Here is a 20,038-nt window from a genome sequence, read left to right as displayed (position 1 = left end):
GACATTTTATAAATGTCTAAATTTTCTCACCACCAAAAATACAATTGATAGGATGTTTCTGGTAGTGAGAAAATGTTTTTTTCATATGCACAAAATTTCAACCTGGAACCAGAATGCAGATAATCTGGAATTCAATATGTATATAGCAAGTTTTATGCAATAGTAGTAAGGCTTCATCAGTATTGTTATCAGTTTCATTAAACTGGCTAACAGCAATATTTCCCTTACCTTCTTTTTTCATTCATCCCTTAATTGATATAGTGTTCAGTTTTTTATTTTATTTGTTACATTCAACTTAAATATTTTAAAATTTTTATTGCAATGTTAGCCTAAGTTCAATTAAGTTTAATTGGTTTAACTTTTAAACTTGTTTGCAAAGGCATGATCTTTTTAGATTAACTCTTTAACGGCAAATCAAGAACTGAGTTCAGGAAGAGTTATAATCAGAAAGAGTTAGGCTTACACTCTCAAGAAATTTTTTTTCTTCCTGTTTTGTAAAGCTTATCAAAATAAATTTCTGTGGCAGAATGTCACATTTTATTAATTACATGCATTAAAGATGTCAATATATTCAGTTAGCACGCTGTGTATTTTTTATTCAGTATAAAATTTTATCTAGAAAAAAATTCGCATTTTACGTAGCATTACGTACATTTTACATAGCATAACAAAAACTAGCATTTTAATAACTTTAAATTTAAACATCTGCATCATTAAACATCTGCAGTTTTAAAATTGAAATTTCTAAAAAGCTGTTAATCCTGATTTAGATTTCAAAAAACCAACTATCAGCCTAAAACTAATTAAAAATCTTATTTCTTGGCAAACTGTAAAGTATTTTACTAAAGATTTTACATACAAGTTTCAAAGCTAATTTATTCAGTTGATTCGAACTACCTGGTTTCTTTTTAACAAATTGTAAACAAAGCATTTAGTAGTTTTGAATTTGTTTATATTCAAATGTTAACATTGTGTTTTCAGTTAAAATAATAAATTACAACACTGTCTTATAAAAAGAAATTAAAAACACCTAGAATGTAAATTTATTTATTATATTTACGACATATAACGTATAAAATTAAGAAAATGCACTTCACTGGATTGGGAAATACATTTACAAACAAAACAAATAGAGATTACTCTTATCAATTTCAACAGTACTCAAAATAAGTCAATATTTCTAAAATGCACATTCTCTTTGTCCATCAAGAAATAAAACAATTATATCAAGTTTCTTAGAAACATTAACTCAACTAGTCAGACAATACAAAGACCATCACCAGGTAGGTTTCAAAGCTTTAGAAGTGAAGTATTAAAATTGTTAGAACATTATCACGAAATGCTTTACATGAAAGAGAAGAGTAAGGAATATACTTCAAAAACTTGCCTTATATAAAAATATGATTAACAACTGCACTTAAAATGCTTACTCAACCAAATAATAGCTGGAAAAGGAAAAGAAAAAAATGTTCAACAGCAGCTACTCCTGTTGAACACAACTGGCTCTAAATTTTCAAATTCATCAGAAAATTCACTATCGTCGTTATATAACATTGTTCTTTCACCACGATTTCTAGTCTCGATTCCATTCGACAGTTGCTTTAATGGCTTTTTAGCTTCCTCTGGGGCCCTTAGAGAATATCTTTTGAAGTTATTAGGCTTATGCCTAACTCGAACATAAGATTGGCGTTGTCTAGGATTAGATAAAGCTGGCTTTGATAATGGCACACTGATGGTTGAGGTCGAAATGTCTTTATTCTGGCTAATATCAGACTCGTAATGTTCTTCATTTTCTAACATCTCCATTAGATAGGGGCTATCTATGTCTTCTGTATATATCACTGTCCTTCTTCCACTGTACCTGGTTTCCCGTTTATTAATTACATTTTTACTCGTAGAGCTGGAGTTTCTATTAACCCTCGTGCTGATTCTAGCAGCTGAGCGAATTTTTTTCTGATACCATTTGCGCTTGGTAGCTGCTGAGCTGGAATTTTCTTTGCTTTGGTTACTACATTCAGATTCGTCTATTTTTTTAGAAGTGCTAGGGTAAACAACATCTTCATCTTTGGTTTTTCTTAAGTCAGAAGTTGAACTACTAGTCTCGCTTTTTGATGCAGGCGATGCCTCTTTATGTACAGCAGATCTAGTATATGAAGATATTGATTCAGATGCTAAGGTTTTAGAAAGCTTTTTAGCAATTAAACCACTTTTTCTATGTTTCAATAAGGGAGGTTTCCTTTTAATAACAAGTTGAACTTTCTTTGGATTATTTATTTTACCCGGAATATCACCAATCTTATTAGCACCTTCCTCAGTAGAACTAGGCTTATCTTCACTAGTTTTACTATTTTTGTTTAAGTTATTTATGGCATTGAAAGATGCTTCATTATTTTTCAAACGTACTTTAGATGCTGTATCTGACTTGTCTGTATTATTGGAAGATAAAGACGAACGAGTCAATCTTTTATCACGATCGATTTTAATGTTACTACTTTTTCTCAAAATAGTGCTAGCATTAGATATTTTCTTCTGTATTGGTCCATTAAATGCAAACTGTTCTCCATTATTGGCATTCAGACTTTTACTAATTTTTCTTTTATCACAGATTTTTAAAGCTTTCTGATACAGCTTGGATTCAACGGGCTGAACTATAGTTTTTGAAGACGTAGGAGTAGACTTAGCTTTATATATTTTATTCACATCTAGAGAGGTAGAAGATCTGGAACGCAATGAGGAATGTGAATCAAATTTATGACTTAGCAATGCAGAACTTCTCCGTTTTTGAAATGTGTTTGTAACACGAGATTTCAATTTACTAACATTTTGAGTCCTCAATTTGGAACTTAGTTCGGAATCCTTGCATTGCTTTTGAGTTATTAAAATACTTCTCTTTGTGCATTCCTTTACTGGTGTTTTTTCATGTACTTTCTTTGTCATCACAGGTTTAGCTATATTTTTGTCTTTTGTAAGATCTGAACCTAAAACAAAGGGGTAAATTGTTACATTCAAAGATTACAGAACCAAAATTTTAAGTATTCAATATCTGTGTATTACATTTTATAAACGATCCTTATTTTTTCTTCTTCTCAAAATGACAGTATATTTGTCAGAATATTTTATTTTTTAAATATTGTAAGATTATTAATCTATCTTTTCACACAGAAATAAATTTCATGCAAAGTTGTTTTATTTTACTTTGGACTGAATTGAAAATGTTAAAACTTTATGGATGGTAGTTATACTTTACCTTAATTTTAATTTAAGCATGCTAAATGGATCTATCAAGTTATTCAATATAATAAGTTTAGAAAGATGTTCGTAAATAATCTTTCACAAAATACTAATTATTTTAATACCTTTACCATTATTTTTTTCAGTTTATAACTTACATAACCGAAGAAAACGTTGAAAACCGAATTACTTCTACTGCATAATAAATTATTAAATTAAAGTGAAATAACATTTTTTGCTTAAATACAGATTTTAACAGTCTTTCCTTAATGTTATACATATATAATAATATATACATGTATAATAAATAGCTGCCATTTGCACACATATTTAAAATTCTAAAACCTATTTCATCTTAACCAATAAATAATTGATATCTTAATAATAATAAAAAAATGAGCTTAAAATATGAGATAAATAATAATTTTTGTATATTGTATTATAATGGCACAAAGTAATAAACTAAATTGTAAACATATTAAATTAAAAATAAATAATATACCTTATCAGCAACTCATCACAATCAGGGAAAATGTGCTATATTATAATATAAGCATCAGAAGCTCCTTTCGCGTTTTTCTCCGAAGCTATATATTATGTGTGCTGGTATTAAAATTCCAATACAAGTAAAGAATTAATTACTTCGATTTTTAAACAAAAAAATACACAACACCTTAGCTGGTACCAAAAATAAAACTTTTTATTCAACAATTACTTTAATTTTTAAAAATAAATTGAAGTTTTAAAAATAAAGTTAATACATGTCATCACTGGAATTTAGATATTTTGGTTAAACATACAAACATTTCATCATAAACCAAAATCTAGATGCAAATATTCATAAAATTAAAAAAGGGAAAAAGTACAAATAATTCTATAAGATCAAAAACATTTTTTTTTTTAAATAAATTTCAGGTCTGTTTTGTAATTTAAATGAACTTTGTGAAGAAACATAATTTTAAAATTTTTGAACAATTAAAAATAATTCAAACAAATTAAGGATTTGATTTTCTTTATGATAAGAGTGTTTGGACTTAATAATAAAATAGCACTTAGTCCTTGCATTTAATTCTTTTTAATATAGCTGCTATGTGGAAAAAATAATTTCATTTGTTAAGTTTGGTACAGAATGTGTTAGATGATTTCTTAATTAAAACACTTAATATATTTAGCTGTAAACTAGCATGATAATCAAAATACTAAAATATGTTTTCTATTTCCCTTTAAATTAAAAAAAAAAAATATTAAAAATACATCAACTACAAATTTAATTTTTACCAAAAAACAATAAAATAAAAGTTTCTAAATGAAAATCTATAAATAATGTAGATGTAAATAATTAATTAGAAGTATATAATTAATAAGCATTTAAGAAGTTTTGTAAATAAGAATCATATTTAATAACACTAGACCAGAGGTAGAAAATATACTTTCTTTATTGAGTTTTCAATTATGAATTAATAGTAATTATTTATAAAAATAATGGATAAACTGTGTTTAGAAAATGTTTTGTTTTTACTATTACTTTATATAAACTATTTTAGATTTTTATAAATAGTAATATAAATGTAAAATGTTTTAATTGCGGAGTGTGCGACAAACTATCAATAAATTTTTACATCATATTTATTCACAATATACTATCTACTACCCTATAAAATTTAAAAAAATTATAATTATAGCACAAATTTAGATGTATTTTTGTTTTTTTGTAAAAACATGGTTTTAAAAAAAAATTTATGTAGTATAAAGTGGAATTAAAATCATTGAACTAAAATAGCTTGATTTTATTTCACTTAATATTTTATAAAAAAGGGCGTTTAAAATTAATAACTACAACATATTTTTTAAAAAGTTATGATTAACTAACATCAATATCACATTAATTTTAGTTTACTTAGAGTTTTAAAGTACCTTCCAGATATCACATAACATTTAAAATACAATTAACCTGCATCAGGTTCAAAAATAATAATTCAAAAAATAAACAGGAACTTATTATCATTTTCTAATCTTGAGTATTTGATTGGATAAATTTGAACTATACAAAAAAAAATAAAGAAGTAGATAAACAACACAGACACTAAAACATTTGAATATAAAAAACTATTCTTTTGGCATTAAATATTAAATGAGTGAACAATGGTGTTTGATAATAAAAGAAGTGAAAAGAGTTTATAATTTTTGTACTTGTAAATTTGACCTCATTTGTCATTTTCACAATTCAGATAGAAAAAGACTTAATATATTTACAGCATGAAATATGTAGGATGAAGTTTAAAAATGAACATTAATAAATGCTTTAACCTCTCGATAACAAACTATTTACATGTATCACTGTAAAAACAATTTCAATGCAACTGGTGATTTTAATATTTATATACAGTGGAAATGTAATTTGATGTTTTTTTATTTAACAAAATTGCAGAGATGAATAAAAATATAACCCTGCATTAATGAGCCACAAAAAGATGAAAATAAATTAACACAAATTTATTTTTAAAAAATGATTAGTTAAAGAAATAAACACCATTATTCACGAAAAAAGGCCCGAACGTGATGAGTTAACTTACGTAGACGGCCTCTGCTGCTTAGAGACAGCAGTGGCTGTGAATTTCCAGAATCATCACTGACATTATCATCATTACTATCTTCCCCATACTGTACAGTTCTTTGGCCTCGGTTTCTCGTCTGCCTCGGGCTAGGTAAAAGTAAGGCACGCCGACTAATTCTCTTTGGTAACTGCCGTGCAGTTTTAGTTTGCTCTTCAGTTTCGGAACTCGAAGAATAATGCATCTCATCAACAGCTGCACTGTTAGTCGAAGTATTGCGTGCTGATGATAATTTACTTGAACTGTCCCTGCTATTTGACGCAGTTTGACTGTTTGAGGTACTATCGTCTTTGTTGCTTTGCAATTCTGATGCGTCACTTTCCGAAGTGGTGCCGGAATTAACGTAGCGTCTGGGCTGGACCGTTACCCTCCTCAGGTGAGCACGTTTCGATGGAGGACTGTTGTTTTTAGATCGCAACTGCAACCGTTTCGATGCGAGAGGTGACTGCAAAGGACATGGGATGTCCCTACGTTTGGATTTTACGAATGATTTTTTAGTTCTTTCTGGAGTTATGGACCTCGATGAATCGGGAGCAGAATTGAGAGTTTTAGAAATACGAGATGAGAAAACGGGGGATTTGAGATGAGCAGAGGACCTAGTAGATCGAGTGTGACGCAGATGCTTCTTGATAATTCTGTTTCTAAATGTTCTTTTAGTGTGAAGAATCTGAGCTTTACGTGGCCTCTTAGACCTGTTCCTGAAGACAGATTCTTCACTCTCACTATTATCTTTTGGACGTTTTTTAGAGCGATTGTTGCCCCATTCAGAATCATCACTATCACTGTCTGAAGATTTGTTTGACTCGTTACCGGCTTCAGAATCTGAACGACTTCCTTCAAAGGATGAATGTTCTTTTTTGTGAACATTCTCTGTGCGTCTTCTTAAAGATTTATTTACAAAAGTTCGTTTTGAGGTATGAGTAAATTTTTTCTTTGCAACTCCATTTGTTAAAGTGCCTAAATTTTAATAAAAAATACATTATTTTTATCATATGAATCTTTTATGCTTTTAACAGATATTTAAAAAAAAAAACAATTTTTTAAAGGTTTGTCACAAAAATTTACAACATACACAGTTAATAAACAACTTATATCACATTGATGTGCATGTAGGTGGAGCAATGGATTAGCTATAGAAACTAAATTGAAAAAAAAAAACCTTCCACCTGTTCCCTGTGTGTGATTTCTGAGACTTTAAACCAATAATAATTTCTTATTCACAAAAACAAATAGAAAAATTTATAATTGACTTTCTCATACAATCTCATTCATAAATGTAAAAAACATTTACTAACATCTGCTACATTTTAGATTTTCAAATTCATGACTTTCCGTGACTAATTCCAAGAACTTTTCATGACTTAACGAAGTTACTATTTTCTCTGACAAAAACAGAATAATAAATTTAAAAAGCATTATAATAACATTAATTGAAATGATAGGTAAATCCGAAACTGTTACACTCGGCATCTTCTTATTTACTGATTTTAAAATTAAAAAACAGTAAAGAAAGAGTTAAAGCAATAAAATAGTTGAAAAAATAACAGCTGAGCAAATAATTTTTTTTCTTTTTTTTGCAGAATTATATCCAAAAGATACTTTTCTTGTTTATCAGAAAGAAAAGAAATACTCCGGATTTTTCTGTTCTCATTTCGGAATTTAAAAAAATTTGCCAATGACTGGCTTGCTTCAGCTAGAATTTTAAATTTATAAAATAAAAAAAATTCTGAAATCAGTTTAAGTGATACTTAGCTCTAGAAATGTTTTTTCTTTCATTTTATGAAAGAACACCATAATTTTTAAAGAACATGATAAAAACATTTTATATTTTAATAAAAAATTACTCTGAGAAGGGATTTTGTTACAAATTCAGATATTTGGAACACCATGAAATTGGGGGGGGGGGGGAATCCATTTTAAAAATAAAATTTTCCGGCTGTCTAAATCCATGACTTTCGTGATTTTTTCTTTTAAAAAATAGTTAAAATCATGACATTCATGACAAGTTTTGTTCAATAACGAAATTCATGACTTTCCAGGCGTGCGGATACCCTGCATTTATAAACATAAAGGGTTAAAGTTTAAGAAGGAAAAGTCAGATGTTAGTTTTTCACTTTACTTTTAATGCTATTAGAAATAAATAAAATAAAAATTCCATTTGGTCCATAGTGTTTATAATAATGCGCACTTTAGCAGCAAAAAAAAAAAATTTTTGTCACAAAAAATTTTCATAATAGCAGAAGGCTAGTAGTTTTTAACTTATTATAAACACATATTTTGCACTTTTAAACATTAGTATTTTGAAGATGACTCGGGAACTTGTAACAATGGGCTTCTCGAAATACACTGTATTTGTTGCATTGAGATTTTACGGTTGTTTTTTATGCATTTTATTAAAAAATTTTGTGCATTTGAAATATTAATATATATTTCAAATTAGCTTTTCATTACTTTTCAGTGAACTCAAAAAGTTTTTACAAAATTTATAATTATGGTAGTGTTAACTAATATGTACCTTTATTTATTTTTACCATTTTTATAAGAGGGAACAAGCAATTATTAAAAAAGCACAAAAATCAAGGAAAAGAGAACAATAATATAGGTAATAATATATATGAAAATTGTACAAAAGAATTTGAAAATAAAAATAATTCTTAACTAAGTAGCTTGAAAGTAATTATCAAATTACCTAATGAAGTTTTCAAAACTTTCTTTTTCACACCTGCAGTTGATTGTTTAGTAGGTGTAACTTCTGGACTGCTTTTCTTTTTGAGGCCTACAAATTTATTGAAATTTGATATTAGTAGGGCAAATAAAATAAGTTTATGTTAAGAGTGCAAAAAATTGTTTGCAATTTCATGGCAAGTAAAGCAAGCTAAACATTGGAATAAATAAAAAAAAACATTTTGTTTACTCTATATGGTGATCTTTTATCCTAATACATATAATTTAAAATGCCTAGTCTTTAAAGAATTTTAATGATAACAACGGTGCAAAAAGATAACTTTTAAATTGTCAAGCTTTATATTGAAGAGCAAAAAAAATAGTTCAGAAACATAAGCTATATGTTCTGATAAAATTATATGAATGCCATGTAATTACTGAAATTACATAATTTTTATAATTGATATTTATTAATTGTTTTTAAAGGGTATTTTTATCATTTTCCGATCCTGCTCAGGCAAACAAAATAAAAACTTTATATTCACCTGTTAAAACATTTGAAGACCTTTCAATTGCTTTAAAATTGTGCCAAACCAAATGAACCATCAAGCGTTTTAAAATGCGCGATATGTCTTTATCAGAAATAAACTGAATAAGCAGCAACAAGATGCATAGCAAAATTTCATAAACTCTTAACAAAAAAAATGAATTTATTATGTGCAAAAATGATCAAAAATGCTAACCTATTCCATTTTTCATTTTACTCCTAGAACTACTGGGCTCAGAATAAGCTGCATTCAAAATGCGGTTAATTGATGTCTTGTAGTTATCTGCTCTAGAGGTAGATGGTAAATTTGATGTAAAACCTCTCGATGTAGAAGCCCCTACATTAACATTAGCATCTTGAACAGGCAGAGGTTTTCGTCTAAAAAAAATTAGATAAAAAATAAGGTTACTTGCTATAAATACATTACAAATGTAAAAAATTAAGAACATTTTCTGCCCTTGGACCAGAAACCAAAAGATTTAATTAGTCCATACTAGATTTACTAGTTAGTTCACGTCAAATTGAAAAGTTAATTTGAATCTATTGAAATCTTGCTGGTTACTGGTTACATGCTACTGGTTTATTAGAAAATTGGAAAAAAAAACACCAGAAACTAAAAAAAACTGAACTTTTATCAGTTAAATATATACCATTAATGACCTTTTGTCATCTTTCTGGTTACAGTCATCGTTATACTGAAACTTTGACCACTTAAAAAGATTTGTAAGATTTGAAATAAATAATAATGTAAGATTAGACTTAGAGATTGGGCAGCTCTAAGGAGCAGGGCACATCGACCAGAGGTCTATTGTACCCAAACCCTAAATCATGATTAACATGAAAGCCCTATAGCTGAAATAAAATTCAGCAGACACCTTACAGGAACATCTTGCAGTTCTCAGGCATTGACGCAATGCTGCCCTAAATGCTCAAATCTTTGAGCAGAATAGACCTCACAATCACAGAGTATGTGTTGTGATGTCTCTTCTTCAAGATGACAACCCCTACAAAGAGAATTGGATTCTATTCCCAATATGTATAGGTGTCTCCTGAGGATGCAGTGTCCAGTAAGAAGACCAATGATTTTCCTTAAACTGTTTCTATTAAGCTTTAAAAGCTCTTTTTGACGTACACTAGGACAGTCACGATTTAGCTCCCTAGCTTGTCTCTGACTGTCAGCAGCGCACCATTGCTTATGGGCAATTTTGCCATAGAGCTCGAATATGGATGCCCTAAATGAGGTGGGAGAAATTCCCAGATAATGTAAGACAGGGACGATATGGTGGATGCAAACTCTCGTCTTAAACAAGCTCAGATAATTTCACTCATGCAACTAAAGATGTGAGAGCTCTTTCGTTGCCATAGTGAAACAAGATTCTATTGCCAAAGCTGCTCTTTTCTCTGATTACTTCCTCTAATTGCATAGTCGATCGCTCAATTGTTTGGAAGCAGCTAAAAATACGCAACACCCCGAAATTTACAGTATGATCTTTTTCTAATGCAATTCAGCTTTCAATATGATTTGTGCTGGTTCATCAGGAGGTTTAAACCACGATCTTTTCATATTAACATTATTGTAGACAATCTATTTTTCATTGACTGTAATAATTTATTTCATAAACAGGGCCAAATTATAGTGATTCATTGTGGTGAATCAATATAGGTGATTTTCCTTCATGTTTGTACTGAGCCCAATTACCCAGTTTCTTAATAAGTCCAAGATGTCTTAAATGATTCTCAATTATTGCAGGTGATACATTTAGGTGGTTTACAGTCTCTCGCACAGTTAAACGATCGATTCAATTCAATTATGGCTTCCATACTGCAGGGATGCTACTCGCAAAATATCAAATTGTCTCACCAGAAATTGCATTTCGTCTCAGTTAAAATCTCTTTTTGGCTCAGTTTGTCTCAGCTAAAATTATTTTTTTCACTCAGTTTATCTCAGCTAAAATGATTATTAATCAGTTTGATAACAATATAAAGATAATTTTCAGGATCCATAAAACCATTAATAGCATACTAGGAGTACTACAATTATACACTATTGCTAGGATTTTAAAAAACCTGCATATGATTGATTATAAGAGTCCACAAAATTGTTTTATGGACTCTGTTGTTTTCATATATATTGCATTTATCATTTATGCCAATGAATAGTATCTGTTCCAGAATTTTACAAAGTAAATTTTAACTTTCTTATTTTTTAAAATATAATGGTGTTAACTTTCTAAAAAGAAATATCTATTTAGTTTCAGTAATTCAAAAGGGAAAATACCCATTTCATTTTGAGCTCAAATTTCATCTCAAAATATATAACTATTCAGTTACAATGAAATGTCTACAGATTTCAATAATTAAAAGAGAAATTCAGCAATTAAATAATGAGAGTTTAAGAAAATGCAAATAACACAAAAAAAACACTCTTTGATAGAATTCAGGAGGTGCAGTGAAATTTTGAAATATTTTAAGTCGGAATTTTTCAAGAAAATTTTAGGGAGCACTTAATAGCCAAAAATTAGCATATATACATTTTTATATCAAAACAGAAATATTTAAAAACTATTATAAACAATTTAAAAAGACACATATAAATATAATTTTCTTTCTAAAATGACTTGCATCCTTTATTGAGTATAAAAGTAAACTTTTTAGTTTATTGGCATTGACTAGTAGATTGTACTTTCTTGCATTCACAAGATTAGTTAGTTGACTATGTTCTTTTAATTTGTATAGCTAAATATACAATCATAAAATGTGATTATGAATGCACTTAGTAATTGTTTAAATGCAACAACTGTAGAAAAATATATCACATCTTTACAGTAACTAATTCAAGAAAAAACTTAATTCTACTTCTTTCTAGAATCGTGAAACTGGATTTTAAAATTGCGTGAATATGAATTGCGATTTTGGGTTTTAAAATCGCGTGAATATGAATCGCGATATTGAATTACAAAATCGTGTGAATATGAATCGCGATATTGGATTTCAAAATCGTGTGAATATGAATCACGATATTGGATTTTAAAATCGAGTGAACATGAATCGCGATTTTTGATTTTAAAATCACGTGAATATGAATCGTGCGGTTGGATTTTAAAATCGCGTGAATATGAATCGCGATTTTGGATTATAAAATCATGTGAATATGAATCACGCTGTCGGATTTTAAAAACACGAAAATACAAATCACGATATTGGATTTTAAAATCGCGTGAATATGAATCACGTGAATATAAATCGCGCAGCTGGATTTAAAAAACACAAATCACGATATTGGATTTTAAAATCGCGTCAATATGAATCACTATTTCGGATTTTAAAATCGCGTGAATATGAATCACGATATTGAATTTTAAAATCACGTGAATAAGAATAGCGCTGTTGGATTTTAAAAACGCGAAAATACAAATAGCGATATTGAATTTTTAAATTGCGTAAATAAGAATCACGATGAATAATTTTTAGATCACGTGAATACGAATCGCAATGAGTAATTTTTAAATAGCGTACAAATACGAAAAACGGGATCTGATATTACAACTGCGTGATAACGAATCGCAATATTGGATTTAAAAATGCGTGAATACGAATCGCGACGTTGGATTTTAAACTCGCGGGAATACAGATCGCGATATTGAATTTTTAAATTGAGTGAATAGGAATTGCTAGTACGATTTTTAAACGGCGTAAAAAAAGTCGCAACACATAAGTTTTAAATAAGTTAAATACGAAAATCGATGATTGATATTAAAATCGTCTGATTAAAAATCGCGATTTTAGCATATTCCAGCGCAATTCCTAATATTTAAAATTCCGAAAATCAGCCAAACAAAAAAAAAAAATCATATATCGGTGGTCGAAACGAAACACTTAGACTCCTTTCCACTCTATAGCGGAAGTCGCGGGAATCCGACTATCGTTCCGGCGGCTTGGGTTTCTCTAATTGGACTCCCTAAAAATTTTTGTTTTTGGAACATGGTCGAAAATTTTAAAAATTGGGAGAAAAAAGCGGATTTCCGCTTTTTCGTGGAAGTCTTTCATCCCTTGGAGACGTGAACGGCAAAATGATCTCCAATGACTCACGGCAATGCGGATTAATATTTGAAACTGAATTCAGGTTTGCCAAATTTTGGACGTTTTGTCTCAGAATGGCGCAGCTTTGGCAGAAACTGAGCTGAATGTCGCAAAATGGCGCAGTTATGCCGTTTTGTCTCAGTTTGTCGCAAATGGCGCAGGCGTAGCATCCCTGATACTGTCAACAACAACTTCAAAAGGTCGACCAAAACATCTCTCATGTTACAGAGAATAATCCATAGAACAAAATTTTTTAAGCCAATTCTGGCATAAATATTCTGTTAAACAATCAACAACATAAGCTTCACATATTTCTTTGTGAGCCTCAGCCGCTTTTTCGTCTTTATGAAAATGAGTAAAAAATGCTTACTTTTGCACTCCATGTTAAAACAGACTCTTAAAAAAATTACACAGTATCTGTTTATAAAGCAACCTTAAGGTATAGATTACTGAATTTTAATTTTAAAAAAATCTAACATTAATAAAATAATGAAACAAACATAACCTCATACAGGGTATCTGCTACATTTTAGATTTTCAAATTCATGACTTTTCATGATTTTCCAAGAATTTTTCATGACTTAACGAAGTTACTATCTTCTCGAACAAAAATGCAACAATAAATTTTAAAAAGCAATATAATAACATTATTCGAAATGATAGGTATAATCAAAACTGTTATACTCTGCATCTTCATATTTATAGATTTTAAATTTAAAAAAACAGAGTAAAGAAAGAGTTGAAACAATAAAATAGCTGAAAAAATACAAAAGCAACTAATTTTTTTTCTGCAGAATTATATTCCAAAGATACTTTTCTTGTTCATCAGAAAGGAAAGAAATACTTGCGATTTTTCTGTTCTCATTTCGGAATTTAAAAAATTTTTCACTGACTGGTTTGCTTCAACTAGAATTTTAAATTTATATAATTAAAAAAAATTGATAATAAAAATTCTTAAATCACAGGAGAGAGAGTTTAAAAGATTCACTCTAGAAATGATGGCTTTTCTTTCATTTTTTGAAAGAACACCATAATTTTTTAAACAACATGATAAAATCATTTTATATTCTATTAAAATATGACTGAGTAGTGATTTTGTTAGGAATTCAGATATTTAGAACAGGCTGAAATTGGGGGGGGGGGGATTCCATTTTAAAAATTACATTTTTCGGAAACCTAAATCCATGATTTTCCATGATTTTTTTTAAAAATAGTAAAAATCATGACATTTCATGACTAATTTTGCTCAATACTGAAATTCATGACTTTCCATGATTTCTCATAACTTTCCAGGTGAGCAGATACCCTATCATATACAGATGTAAACCAAAATTAGTGTGTTCGTTGTACCTAGTAAGATATCAAAACAGTGATTCAAGCTACTAAAAGATAAAATACAGCTATAGGAGAAATAAACTTGATCTAAACTGAGGGAAATTATATCTGGAGGGAAAAAAATTATCTTCCTAAGGCAAAAATACACTTAAATCATATTAAAAAATTATTATTCTTAATAAAGCACAATTATCTTCATAAAAAAAAAAACTTACCGACTGCTAACATATTGGTTGTTACGAATTTTTTCTTCATATTTAACAGCAGATTTCCAATCACTTACAATACCTCTAATATGTTCTTCAAACATAGCTGATAATCGAATAGTCATTGAATAAATCTAAAATAAAATTTTAAATGCATTTTAAATAAACTCCACAATTCATTATCCAGCAATTTTAAGAAAAAACACTATCAAGAAAATCTAAAATAAGCAGATATAAAATTTTAGTTTTTAGAACTTTTATACTCACTCTAGATTTTTTATTGATGTTGTAAGTACGTGAATTCTGGAATATAAGCCTCACATCTTTACACAGACCAGTAGGACTGCTATAATAGTTGTTACTCAGTCTATCTCTTACAGTAGATAAATCCATTGGACAGTCTATTATATCCCTATAATTCTGCAAAAATGAATACCTTATTAGTAAATGAATAAAAATATATAAACAAATAAACCCAACTGAAAAAATAAAATGTATAGGATTTAAATTATAACATATAGTTTCTTTTCCATAAAGAAATAATTAATTTCCTCATCTCAATCACCATTTACAACACACTTACACTAAATAAAATTGAACATATGGTGCGAAGGATTTAGTCATTATAACATTTCTTTTTAATATGCAATATAAAATATCTATTTAGATTTTTTTATAATATTTTAACCCCTTGCACTATTTTCACCAGTCTGATTCGTGATGAAAATTTTAGGCTAAACTTGAATATCCCGAGTCAGGCTCCTTGTTTAATTTCATGTCAAATGTGAACATCACGAATCTGGCTCGTAATTGGCTTTCCAGGCCAAACATGAATATCACGAGCCATACTCGTGGTATTAATCTCGGACTAAACAAGAGCGTCTGAATGGACTCTTATCTCTTCTTTATATGAACAGGTATTTTATATTTTGTCTACTAATATCTAATCCTCTGTCTGTTTCCCTTGTATTAGGCTCTTTTCGCAAAGATTTGAGTGCATAAGTTAGACACCGCATGTTCCAAATTTCAGCGTAGTGGAAAATGTTAAACAATTTATGTCTTTTTTGCAATTTAAGAAACCATTATATTGGGCAATATATGACATTGAAAGAAAAATAGTTCATTTTCAAGATACAAAAGTTTTTGTTTTTTTATATTAATGATCAGTCCAAGTTAAAGTTACTCTCCCCCTTTTAGGAATAAACAAGCTTTTTCTTCTTTAATAATTTTATAAAAAATCAAAAGTTTTTGCCATTATAATAATGCTGTTTCGAGGTCCAATTGATCCACCTGTAGATTGAGGGGACAAACAAGATATAGTAGTAGTTGAGAGTAAATTAATATGGAGTTCAGAGTAATTAAGTAGAAGCTTTATAACCATTATAAAATTAATCATTCTTTAAAGAAGCACTCTAACATTTGAAAGAATTAGATAGCAATGAAAATAAAATAAAAACTTACCGGATAATCGTTCAAATTCACAGGATATCGAAATGGTGTAGAATCATTCCATTCAAACATAGTGTTCAATAAAGACATGCACTGCTCTCTCCAGCTACTAGAGGTATACTTTTGATTACTTTTATGCATCTGTGTGCTTGATTGCATGGCATTCCGCTAAAAACACAATTAATATGTTATTGCAATTATTGAGATCGAAAAGTAATCTTCCTAAACTAACACAATCGTCTTTATTTAACAGGATTAAATGAAAATCCTACTGAAAATACAATTTTTCTTCTTTTTAAAACCCTTTCCCTCCCACTTAAAGATTCACTTCAGTTTTTAACTTTAAGCTTTCAGTTTTAACTTTAAGCTTTCAGTTTTAACTTTAAGCTTTCAGTTTTAACTTTAAACTTTCAGTTTTAACTTTAAACTTTCAGTTTTAACTTTAAACTTTCAGTTTTAACTTTAAACTTTCAGTTTTAACTTAACTTTCAGTTTTAACTTAACTTTCAGTTTTAACTTTAAGCTTTCAGTTTTAACTTTAAGCTTTCAGTTTTAACTTTAAGCTTTCAGTTTTAACTTTAAGCTTTCAGTTTTAACTTTAAACTTTCAGTTTTAACTTTAAACTCTCAGGTTTAACTTAACTTTCAGTTTTAACTTAACTTTCAGTTTTAACTTAACTTTCAGTTTTAACTTAACTTTCAGTTTTAACTTAACTTTCAGTTTTAACTTTAAACTTTCAGTTTTAACTTTAAACTTTCAGTTTTAACTTTAAACTTTGTTTTTTTTTCCAAAAAGAAAAAGAGAGAGAATGTATATTTTTTAAGAAATTGTACGAAATAATGATATTTGATAGGCAAAATTGCACATGAGAACTTTTAGAATTTTCAGACAATCATCTTAATATAAAATAAAAAGCAATAAAATTTTGCAACTAGTATTTTAAATATTGATATGTTTGCCTGTATTTTGATGTTTCAAAATGTATTTTAGTTTTTGTTTAAACTAATGAAAATCCACTTTAATGGTGCAGAAAAACTTCTTTTTTTTATAAGGTAAATTTGATTCACATTAGTGCTAAAATTTCTTTTTTTAATATATATTTTAACAAGATAAATGCAAAAAATTTTTATTAACAAATTTATTACCTCATTTGTTAAACACATATATCTGCTGATATAGGTTACGTCATTTATCCTCAGTACTTTAAATTTATTGCCAAAACATTGCATGTACTCAACCAACATTACATTGAATACTTACAAAAATTTTGCACGCATGTATTTGTTTCCCAGGATGGATATATTAAAATTAATAGCTTTTTTCAAGGGAAAAAAAAAAAGACTTATCACCTTAAAATCAGAAGAAATAAGTATAAAACAAAATAATACCACCCTAAAAAGAAGAGTTCACTTACTTTCCTTCTTTTGATTTTAGCATTATGCTCTCCATCACTATCGGATTCACTACACAAAACATCTAATTCACTCTGTGAATCTTGAGACCGTGATTGTTTGGCTTCCATCATCTCATGATAAATAATCATTGGATCATGACAGTTTGGCAGTCTGAAATACATTAAATATTTAAAAAACAGCAGAAAAAAAGTGTTTTCAAGTCTTCTGTTTTTACAGCAAGAAAGATATAGAAGTCATTATACAAATTGAAAGATCTAAAATTTAACTTAGTTGGTTTTTATACATTTTCTCTCTATGTTAAAAAATAAGAGCCACTAACGCTTTCGGTATTTATTTAACCTCACAGTGCGCAAAAACTATAGGACTCAGAAAAATGAAATTAAGAAGGAATGCAGAAAAATGCTCGAAGAGTATGATGAAATAAAAAATATCACTATTCCATAATTAGTATGAGAATTATTAACTAAACTTGATGTAAGAAATACCAAACAGGCTGCTCTGTAGGAATAACTATTAGTTGGAACATGAATAACTATTTAGTTGGACCATAAGAATAACTATTTAGTTGGAATTTCAAATGCTTTGCCGAAAAAAGGAATTTTTTTTTCCTTCTTTTTGAACATGAACTTTTATAAAAATTCAAATTGGCAATTTTAAGGCTTTTTTTACAAATTTTTCCTCACTTTTTTTTTAAAAAATTACACTTTGTTTTGTTGCTCCAAAACTATCAAATTTTAAACTTGTAGGAAAAATACTATGTTTGATTGATCATTAACCTGATAAATGCAACTATGGAGTAAAAATTTAAAGTCTGGAAAAAAAAAAAACATTTTCATATGTGATCTTAGCACGAATTTAGTTTCAAAATTCTAATTTGTTCACAAGTCGAAACAAAACAACAATCTTTTTTAAAAACAATGGAGACTATTAATCCATTGTTGTAGAAAATTCACTTTTTCCTCACAAAATCTTAAGTTATTTAATTTATAAGTTAGCACTCAAGTAGATGTTGATCAAACGTAGCAAAAATAAGATGGATAACATGCATATAGATGTAAATTTTACATAAATATTGAAAATTTTAGAAATAAAAAAACTTAAATAAAGAGTGTTCAAAACAGTTTCCTATTTGAAGTTATAAGTCTTGGAAATGAATAAAATTACTTTTCATTATTGAGTCACACAATCTGTATTCTTTAGGTTATTTTTTATTGAAGTATAGATTATTATTTTTTATATCTAGCTATTCATTCATTTCATTACGATTAAAATATTAACAAAATGTTTGTACATAAAGCTAAAACAACTGTGTATTTGGAAAACAAAATGTTCAGTGTTTTCGTGGAAAATATTGAAAAAATAACGATGAATGAGAATTAACTATGGGGGTTGGTGAGCAGAGCATTCAGGGATAGAGTCTTCAAATGATATAAATTTATCTGCAGAAGCAATTATTTAATATCGTACTCTTTATATCTACTTTTCAAAATAACAAATACAGTAGGGGAGAATCGGGTAGCCCCGCCAACTTACGGAGTATTGCTTATATTTCTGTATAATATTGAGTAATAATCAATATTTTTGTATGTTTCTATTGTTTTATCATCTAATTAACTAATGCAAAAAGAATAAACCAAAAAAAGAATAGCTTAATTTTAAAAAAATAGAAATTTAAAAAATTTAAAAAAAAACAGGTTTTTCAGCTCTTTTCAAAACAAGGGGTAGCCCCGCCCAGTTACAAAAATTATGTTTTTTGACTGTTTTTTCAGGTGGAAATGAAAATGACTAATGTATTGACAATAGATAAACCTCATTTATCATTTTTATCACAAAATTATTTTATTTATTACATATTTATATTTATATAACATGGTAAACTATTGTTTACCATGTTACCAGCTGCATAAATACTTGAAACTTTGAAAATAATCTTTTTTTAATATAACAATTAATGTCCGATGGCCCATTGACTTGAAAAAATATTCTATACATATGAAATTGACAGTGGGCGGGGGTACCTGGCACTCCCCAACAGTTTTAACTTTAAAATAAATGTAAAACTTATTTTCTAATTATTTATAAATTCAGCTAAATTGGCTTTCTTAAAAGTAATGGCATATTGTTTTAATAACACAAATTTCATATACAATAAATACATATCAGATATTCAAAAAACATACCCAATAAATTTAAGGCATAGTTCAACAACACATTTTGCTTGTTTCACAATGCGACTAGTGGGTTCATTAAATTTGAGCGCATTAATCCCAATATACTGAACATCAAACTTGAGAGCAGCAAGCCTCCTAACAAAAACAAACAAAATCAGAATATTTATAGAAATAAACAAGTACTTTAAAATTTAAAAAAAAAATTTTAACCAGAATATACTCTATTACAGCCTTTATCTAATACCATACAAAATTCAAAAACACCTTAAATGTTTGTTTTTTCTGTGCTCCAAGGAGAAAAAAAAAAATTCTTTAATTGTAAAAATAA

At 28.4% G+C, this 20,038-nt stretch overlaps 1 protein-coding gene across 1 annotated transcript in view; it reads right to left on the bottom strand.

The window, feature by feature from the left end:
• Positions 1 to 1,031: 1,031 nt before the first annotated feature.
• BRWD3 (bromodomain and WD repeat-containing protein) overlaps positions 1,032 to 20,038 on the bottom strand; it is a 50,942-nt gene continuing 31,935 nt past the window's right edge. Inside the window, exons 26-34 of the mRNA XM_087163549.1 lie at positions 19,720 to 19,845; positions 17,539 to 17,689; positions 16,137 to 16,292; positions 14,943 to 15,095; positions 14,685 to 14,809; positions 9,251 to 9,432; positions 8,533 to 8,619; positions 5,805 to 6,800; positions 1,032 to 2,978 (exon numbers count right to left, since the gene is read on the bottom strand). Of these exons, the coding sequence (XP_087019675.1) occupies positions 1,471 to 2,978; positions 5,805 to 6,800; positions 8,533 to 8,619; positions 9,251 to 9,432; positions 14,685 to 14,809; positions 14,943 to 15,095; positions 16,137 to 16,292; positions 17,539 to 17,689; positions 19,720 to 19,845 (3,484 nt within the window). The 3' untranslated portion in view covers positions 1,032 to 1,470. The remainder of the gene's footprint in view (positions 2,979 to 5,804; positions 6,801 to 8,532; positions 8,620 to 9,250; positions 9,433 to 14,684; positions 14,810 to 14,942; positions 15,096 to 16,136; positions 16,293 to 17,538; positions 17,690 to 19,719; positions 19,846 to 20,038) is intronic.

This window comes from Parasteatoda tepidariorum, chromosome 5 (assembly GCF_982258835.1).
Source record: "Parasteatoda tepidariorum strain Cologne lab strain chromosome 5, Ptep-v5.0, whole genome shotgun sequence".
Taxonomy (NCBI): domain Eukaryota; kingdom Metazoa; phylum Arthropoda; class Arachnida; order Araneae; family Theridiidae; genus Parasteatoda; species Parasteatoda tepidariorum.
Note: the sequence above shows the minus strand (reverse complement) of the source record. Positions and strands in the feature narration are given on the sequence as shown.